At 62.8% G+C, this 8,549-nt stretch overlaps 1 protein-coding gene across 10 annotated transcripts in view; it reads right to left on the bottom strand.

The window, feature by feature from the left end:
- Window positions 1–8,334, bottom strand: part of raver2 (ribonucleoprotein, PTB-binding 2) — a 123,916-nt gene extending 115,582 nt beyond the window's left edge. For 9 of the 10 annotated variants that reach the window (XM_070887039.1, XM_070887032.1, XM_070887034.1 and 6 more), the window contains exon 1: window positions 8,096–8,334. In XM_070887039.1, coding sequence (XP_070743140.1) covers window positions 8,096–8,302 — 207 coding nt within the window. In that variant the 5' untranslated portion in view covers window positions 8,303–8,334. The remainder of the gene's footprint in view (window positions 1–8,095) is intronic. The other variant, XM_070887030.1, reaches the window with a different exon arrangement.
- Window positions 8,335–8,549: the final 215 nt, after the last annotated feature.

The following is an 8,549-nucleotide window of genomic DNA, read 5'->3' on the forward strand; positions in this document are numbered from 1 at the left end:
TTACAACAGTGATTACACTTCCAAAAATAAAGTATTCCATTGGCTGTGAAGTGCTTTAGGACACCCGAGATCATGAAAGGTTGTATATATTTGCAGGATCTATTTTTCTTTTGAAACGCGTGGTCACCATGAGACAGCACAGAGACGGGGGAAAATTACAGTTCTGCAAACCTTTTGAACTACAAATTACATTATGCACCAGGTGTTTTCACAACCAGTGATATTTCCACAAAGGTGGTGGTCTCACACTGCTTGTAGTGTGCGAGATACTTCTCCAATCTCCACACCCAGTTCATTTATCAAATTTAGCTTCCCTCCACTGTCGAGATCAATAAATCCTCGAAGCTGGTTAACTGTCACAAGCATTATTGGAGTTTTAATTGTTTTTGTTTGTAAGCGGGGGGGGGGGGGGGGGAAGAGGAATTACTTTGTCCTATCTCTTAGCCGAGGAAAAATGGACCGAGTCCACAATAAAGCAGATTGTACAATGGCTGAAGTCCACATTTTATTTTTAAAGGGGTCTTGATTATTTAAAATTTCTTCAAGCTCATAACCGCAAAGATTTATACCGAGATATACAAGATATTTTTAGTATGATCTGCAGCTGGATGCATGTGCCTTCATGTCAAATCAATGAATAATTCCCAACATCCTGTAATACACACCACCATACAAGTTTCATCATGGCCAACATTCTGAAACAAGATTTCCACTAGCTTACAACCAGCTGCCGACAAAAGCCAGAAATTGTCAATACACCCTACATATTGCTGGTTGCTCAACAATGACAACACAAACTCTGTAACTCAGAGTACATAGTATGAAAGCAGCTGCTGTAAGAAAAACAAAAGCCAGAACAGAATAAAGCAAACATGATACATGGGTGTGAGAAAACCCCATTTGGCCCATCAAACGCGTTCCTTCCAATTAACTGTATAATACATCATTATGGATTCTATCTAACCTATTTATTTTCCCGAGGGAAGATCTGTAAAGCTTCTACTTGCACATCACATTGTTGGTCTAACCTTACAGTTTCATAGAGACAAGTGATTAGAGCCCCTGTTACAATTTTACTCTGCTCTAGATATTCTTTAGATTCATCGTCACTGGTCTTGACAGTAAGTGAATTCCATGTTCCCATCAAATAGAAGTAGTTTACTTTTACTGCCCAATATCTAGTTGTATGACATCGCCCAAGCGACTGTAACAATGAAAACTATGTTATATGTACTGGATACCATAATTTTGCACGTGCCTCCATACCCACTTCTCCAATGTATCATCGGGTGAACTGATGGGCACTGTAGTGAAACGAGGCCAGATACAAAATCGACCAGTTGGGTTATTTTACAGACAGAACATGAAGGCACAGTTAAAACTCTCCACCTTCCAATCCTCCTTTAAAATTCTCCTTCAAATTCACCTCTTCACCAAGTTTTTAGTCATCCCTCCCACTATCTCATTCTTTGTTTTAGTGTCAATTTTTGACTGATTGTGTTTGTGAAGCACCTTGGGATAAAAGGGCAGTATATAAATGCAAGTTGTCTTTTTCAAGTCAACATTGCAAACCTTTTTTTTTTGCTATATTCTGGGTATTGATGGAATGCATATGAAAGCTGACCCACACCTACAAATGATATCAAAAGGCAACACATAGAAAAGGAAGCAGCCAAGGATAGCTCCTTGAATTCCAAAGGCATGTGTGCAGGAACAGTAAGAGAAGCCATAGCTGAAGCCAATCTGATTATACTCAAATATAAATTCATAGTAATTATTTCACTGAGGAGTGTTGCATTCTAATAACTGCTCATGTCTTCCTTAAAGGGAGAATAAATTATTCTGACCTATCCCATAATAATCCCTCATTTGTCATAGAAAAATTACAAAACATGAGGCCATTCGGCCCATTGTCAGTAGCTCTGTAGGTTACAGCTCTTTAAATGTACATCTAAGCACTTTTTAAATGTGATGAGGATTTTTACCTCTACAGACCCCCATCACCCTCTGGGTGAAGAAATATTTCCTCATCTCCCCTTTAATCCTTCTACCAACTACTTTTAGTCTATGCCCCCTGGTTATTGACCCCTCTGTTAAGGGAAATAGATCCTTCCTATCCACTCTATCAAGGCCCCTCATAATTTTATACACCTCAATTAAATCTGCCCTCAGCCTCCTCTGTCCCTGGTTAGTTTTGTCATAATACCTGTTACAGGTAAGTTAGGAGCATACACTTTGTAGAGAGCCACTCCACCCACCTACAGCAACAATGGAAGAGGTCAACGTTTTGTCATTTAAGATGAATGAATTTGAGTAGAGACCAGCTAATGCTTTCTAAACTTCCTTCTCCTGTCTCTCCCAAGCTCCCACACACTGTCCCACACACACTTCCTTTTTCTTCCATCCTCCCTATTAAAATCAAGAATCTCACGATATTCTATTTTCATTTTATTTGTTAAACTTGATTCATAGTTTTCAGCATATCTTGTGGGCAGTCAGTGTGATATTTCCCATTAGAGAAATCAGGAAAGTACAATGGCATTCAGTACCATTTTGAGTGCAAAGCTCATCATTGTTCACCCTGAAGCGTGCTATTCCAGATTACTTTGTATATAAGGTCACATTTCAGTTCACTGGGTGAGAAGTGCTTATGACAGCAAACTTTGCATGGAGCACGAGGAAAAGGTATCCGAGTGAGCCCATATTGCAATGACTTTACACAATTACCCAGGTACAGCTGGCCCATTGCTGGATTCCAATGTACCAGCAGCCAAAATACCAGCGGCTCTGCGATAAATGCAACAGAGAATTTGAGAGACATAAGCAACTGTTGAAAAGTGTTAAAAAGCTGTAAAAACAGGACAGTTTGCAGAGGTCATTAATATACGATGCAGCTGGAGAGATATTTGTGTGACTCTTTGTAGTTTACTAACTTAGACAAGGCGATTGCACTGGCAAGGAAACCTTAGCTGTAATATAACCTGGTACAAAGCCTCCTCAAACTCTACTCATTATGGAATTCCTTGTCTGATCATGTTCGTTCAGCCAGTGATACTTCATGATCTTGAACACAGGTTTGACTTCAGGAATGAATACATTGCTGTAGGATACTAAAAAATTGTACAGTCATGACCATGCACTCTTTAGCACCCACAAATACTTCCTGAAAAATACAAATCAGTAAAAGGAGAATAAACCCAGACCAGACTTATTTTCCATAAGTAGTTTAAAAAGATTCCAACAGTTACAACAAATTCTATTAAATGATTTTAAAGAGGGGATGCGGACGAGAATTAAATAGAATGGAACTAACGAGTGTGTGTGGGTGGGGGGGGACGAGGAGTGGGAGTGGGAGTGGGAGTGGGTGTGGGAGGAGTGGGAGTGGGTGTGTGGGGGGGGGGGGGGGGGGGAGTGGGAGTGGGGAGGAGGAGTGGGATTGGGTGCGTGGGGGGGGGGGGGGGGGAGGAATGGGAGTGGCGCGGGGGGGGGGAATGGGAGTGGCGCGGGGGGGGGGAATGGGAGTGGCGCGGGGGGGGGGGAATGGGAGTGGCGCGGGGGGGGGGGGAATGGGAGCGCGGGGGGGGGGGAATGGGAGCGCGGGGGGGGGGGAATGGGAGCGCGGGGGGGGGGGAATGGGAGCGCGGGGGGGGGGGAATGGGAGCGCGGGGGGGGGGAATGGGAGCGCGGGGGGGGGGAATGGGAGCGCGGGGGGGGGAAATGGGAGCGCGGGGGGGGGGGAAATGGGAGCGCGGGGGGGGGGGAAATGGGAGCGCGGGGGGGGGGGGGAAATGGGAGCGCGGGGGGGGGGGGAAATGGGAGCGCGGGGGGGGGGAAATGGGAGCGCGGGGGGGGGGGAATGGGAGCGCGGGGGGGGGGGAAATGGGAGCGCGGGGGGGGGGGAAATGGGAGCGCGGGGGGGGGGGAAATGGGAGCGCGGGGGGGGGGGAAATGGGAGCGCGGGGGGGGGGGAAATGGGAGCGCGGGGGGGGGGGAAATGGGAGCGCGGGGGGGGGGGAAATGGGAGCGCGGGGGGGGGGGAATGGGAGCGCGGGGGGGGGGGAATGGGAGCGCGGGGGGGGGGGAATGGGAGCGCGGGGGGGGGGGAATGGGAGCGCGGGGGGGGGAATGGGAGCGCGGGGGGGGGAATGGGAGCGCGGGGGGGGGAATGGGAGCGCGGGGGGGGGAATGGGAGCGCGGGGGGGGGAATGGGAGCGCGGGGGGGGGAATGGGAGCGCGGGGGGGGGAATGGGAGCGCGGGGGGGGGAATGGGAGCGCGGGGGGGGGAATGGGAGCGCGGGGGGGGGAATGGGAGCGCGGGGGGGGGAATGGGAGCGCGGGGGGGGGAATGGGAGCGCGGGGGGGGGAATGGGAGCGCGGGGGGGGGAATGGGAGCGCGGGGGGGGGAATGGGAGCGCGGGGGGGGGAATGGGAGCGCGGGGGGGGGAATGGGAGCGCGGGGGGGGGAATGGGAGCGCGGGGGGGGGAATGGGAGCGCGGGGGGGGGAATGGGAGCGCGGGGGGGGGGAATGGGAGCGCGGGGGGGGGAATGGGAGCGCGGGGGGGGGAATGGGAGCGCGGGGGGGGGAATGGGAGCGCGGGGGGGGGAATGGGAGCGCGGGGGGGGGAATGGGAGCGCGGGGGGGGGAATGGGAGCGCGGGGGGGGGAATGGGAGCGCGGGGGGGGAATGGGAGCGCGGGGGGGGGAATGGGAGCGCGGGGGGGGGAATGGGAGCGCGGGGGGGGGAATGGGAGCGCGGGGGGGGGGAATGGGAGCGCGGGGGGGGGAATGGGAGCGCGGGGGGGGGAATGGGAGCGCGGGGGGGGGAATGGGAGCGCGGGGGGGGGAATGGGAGCGCGGGGGGGGGAATGGGAGCGCGGGGGGGGGAATGGGAGCGCGGGGGGGGGAATGGGAGCGCGGGGGGGGGAATGGGAGCGCGGGGGGGGGAATGGGAGCGCGGGGGGGGGAATGGGAGCGCGGGGGGGGGAATGGGAGCGCGGGGGGGGGAATGGGAGCGCGGGGGGGGGAATGGGAGCGCGGGGGGGGGAATGGGAGCGCGGGGGGGGGAATGGGAGCGCGGGGGGGGGAATGGGAGCGCGGGGGGGGGAATGGGAGCGCGGGGGGGGGAATGGGAGCGCGGGGGGGGGGAATGGGAGCGCGGGGGGGGGAATGGGAGCGCGGGGGGGGGAATGGGAGCGCGGGGGGGGGAATGGGAGCGCGGGGGGGGGAATGGGAGCGCGGGGGGGGGAATGGGAGCGCGGGGGGGGGAATGGGAGCGCGGGGGGGGGAATGGGAGCGCGGGGGGGGGAATGGGAGCGCGGGGGGGGGAATGGGAGCGCGGGGGGGGGAATGGGAGCGCGGGGGGGGGAATGGGAGCGCGGGGGGGGGAATGGGAGCGCGGGGGGGGGAATGGGAGCGCGGGGGGGGGAATGGGAGCGCGGGGGGGGGAATGGGAGCGCGGGGGGGGGAATGGGAGCGCGGGGGGGGGAATGGGAGCGCGGGGGGGGGAATGGGAGCGCGGGGGGGGGAATGGGAGCGCGGGGGGGGGAATGGGAGCGCGGGGGGGGGAATGGGAGCGCGGGGGGGGGAATGGGAGCGCGGGGGGGGGAATGGGAGCGCGGGGGGGGGAATGGGAGCGCGGGGGGGGGAATGGGAGCGCGGGGGGGGGAATGGGAGCGCGGGGGGGGGAATGGGAGCGCGGGGGGGGGAATGGGAGCGCGGGGGGGGGAATGGGAGCGCGGGGGGGGGAATGGGAGCGCGGGGGGGGGAATGGGAGCGCGGGGGGGGGAATGGGAGCGCGGGGGGGGGAATGGGAGCGCGGGGGGGGGAATGGGAGCGCGGGGGGGGGAATGGGAGCGCGGGGGGGGGAATGGGAGCGCGGGGGGGGGAATGGGAGCGCGGGGGGGGGAATGGGAGCGCGGGGGGGGGAATGGGAGCGCGGGGGGGGGAATGGGAGCGCGGGGGGGGGAATGGGAGCGCGGGGGGGGGAATGGGAGCGCGGGGGGGGGAATGGGAGCGCGGGGGGGGGAATGGGAGCGCGGGGGGGGGAATGGGAGCGCGGGGGGGGGAATGGGAGCGCGGGGGGGGGAATGGGAGCGCGGGGGGGGGAATGGGAGCGCGGGGGGGGGAATGGGAGCGCGGGGGGGGGAATGGGAGCGCGGGGGGGGGAATGGGAGCGCGGGGGGGGGAATGGGAGCGCGGGGGGGGGAATGGGAGCGCGGGGGGGGGAATGGGAGCGCGGGGGGGGGAATGGGAGCGCGGGGGGGGGAATGGGAGCGCGGGGGGGGGAATGGGAGCGCGGGGGGGGGAATGGGAGCGCGGGGGGGGGAATGGGAGCGCGGGGGGGGGAATGGGAGCGCGGGGGGGGGAATGGGAGCGCGGGGGGGGGAATGGGAGCGCGGGGGGGGGAATGGGAGCGCGGGGGGGGGAATGGGAGCGCGGGGGGGGGAATGGGAGCGCGGGGGGGGGAATGGGAGCGCGGGGGGGGGAATGGGAGCGCGGGGGGGGGAATGGGAGCGCGGGGGGGGGAATGGGAGCGCGGGGGGGGGAATGGGAGCGCGGGGGGGGGAATGGGAGCGCGGGGGGGGGAATGGGAGCGCGGGGGGGGGAATGGGAGCGCGGGGGGGGGAATGGGAGCGCGGGGGGGGGAATGGGAGCGCGGGGGGGGGAATGGGAGCGCGGGGGGGGGAATGGGAGCGCGGGGGGGGGAATGGGAGCGCGGGGGGGGGAATGGGAGCGCGGGGGGGGGAATGGGAGCGCGGGGGGGGGAATGGGAGCGCGGGGGGGGGAATGGGAGCGCGGGGGGGGGAATGGGAGCGCGGGGGGGGGAATGGGAGCGCGGGGGGGGGAATGGGAGCGCGGGGGGGGGAATGGGAGCGCGGGGGGGGGAATGGGAGCGCGGGGGGGGGAATGGGAGCGCGGGGGGGGGAATGGGAGCGCGGGGGGGGGAATGGGAGCGCGGGGGGGGGAATGGGAGCGCGGGGGGGGGAATGGGAGCGCGGGGGGGGGAATGGGAGCGCGGGGGGGGGAATGGGAGCGCGGGGGGGGGAATGGGAGCGCGGGGGGGGGAATGGGAGCGCGGGGGGGGGAATGGGAGCGCGGGGGGGGGAATGGGAGCGCGGGGGGGGGAATGGGAGCGCGGGGGGGGGAATGGGAGCGCGGGGGGGGGAATGGGAGCGCGGGGGGGGGGGAATGGGAGCGCGGGGGGGGGGGAATGGGAGCGCGGGGGGGGGGGAATGGGAGCGCGGGGGGGGGGGAATGGGAGCGCGGGGGGGGGGAATGGGAGCGCGGGGGGGGGGAATGGGAGCGCGGGGGGGGGGAATGGGAGCGCGGGGGGGGGGGAATGGGAGCGCGGGGGGGGGGGAATGGGAGCGCGGGGGGGGGGAATGGGAGCGCGGGGGGGGGGGAATGGGAGCGCGGGGGGGGGGGGAATGGGAGCGGGGGGGGGGGGGGAATGGGAGCGCGGGGGGGGGGAATGGGAGCGCGGGGTGGGGGAATGGGAGCGCGGGGGGGGGGGAATGGGAGCGCGGGGGGGGGGGGATGGGAGCGCGGGGGGGGGGGATGGGAGCGCGGGGGGGGGGGGGATGGGAGCGCGGGGGGGGGGGGGGATGGGAGCGCGGGGGGGGGGGGGAATGGGAGCGCGGGGGGGGGGGGAATGGGAGCGCGGGGGGGGGGGAATGGGAGCGCGGGGGGGGGGGAATGGGAGAGTGTGGAGGGGGGAGTGGAAAGAGAGGGGAGAAAGGAATGTGTAGACGAGTGTGTGTATGTATTGGGGGGGGGGGGGGTGCGGAGAAAGAGAGAAGGAGTGAGGGTGTGAGGGGCTGGGCCGCTGTGCTGTGGGCAGCAGTTCGGCACAGACTGACTGAAGTTGTTTTGAGCAGGTGCGCGGGGCCACAGCGGTAAAGAACCCACTGCCCCCAGCGGTCGGGGGGGATGGGGGGTAAGGAGAGCGCGGGAGGGGGTTTAGGGGAGGGGGGAGGGAATGGCCCGGTGGGGGAGGGGAATTGAACCGGAGGTGTTGCCCCGGGGGGATGGGATTTGTCCCGGGGGGCAGGGGGAGGGACCGGATTGCCCGGAGCTCCACCAGCTGTCAGTTACCTGGCTGCCGCTGTCCGGGCGCAGGTGCTTCAGCAGGATTTTCCTTCGGTTGTTCAGTTCCCGGCGAGTTCTCTGCAGCCGCCGCTCGATCTCCTGAGGCTCCAAGGCCGGCAGCTGCCGCTCTTCTCCCGCCGCCTGGCCCCGCTGCTGGCAGACGGAGGTGATTCCTGCGGTCGCGGCTGCCAGCCGATAGGAGGTCGCCGCCATCTTGGAGCGGCAGCCGTTGCGAATTAGAATCGTCGCGAGCCTGAGGCCGCTTTAAAAAAAAGGGGAGGGGACAGCACCTCTCGCAGCCTTAGGCCGGTACTGCAACCCCGCCGGAGATTGCGCCTCCCGCAGCCCCAGCCCGGTACTGAAAGCCCGCCGGAGACAGCGCCGCTTGCAGCCCCCGGTCGGTACTGCAAGCCAGCCGGAGACAGCGCTGCCGGCAGCCCGAGGTCGGTACTGCAAGCCC

This window comes from Pristiophorus japonicus, chromosome 8 (assembly GCF_044704955.1).
Source record: "Pristiophorus japonicus isolate sPriJap1 chromosome 8, sPriJap1.hap1, whole genome shotgun sequence".
Taxonomy (NCBI): domain Eukaryota; kingdom Metazoa; phylum Chordata; class Chondrichthyes; family Pristiophoridae; genus Pristiophorus; species Pristiophorus japonicus.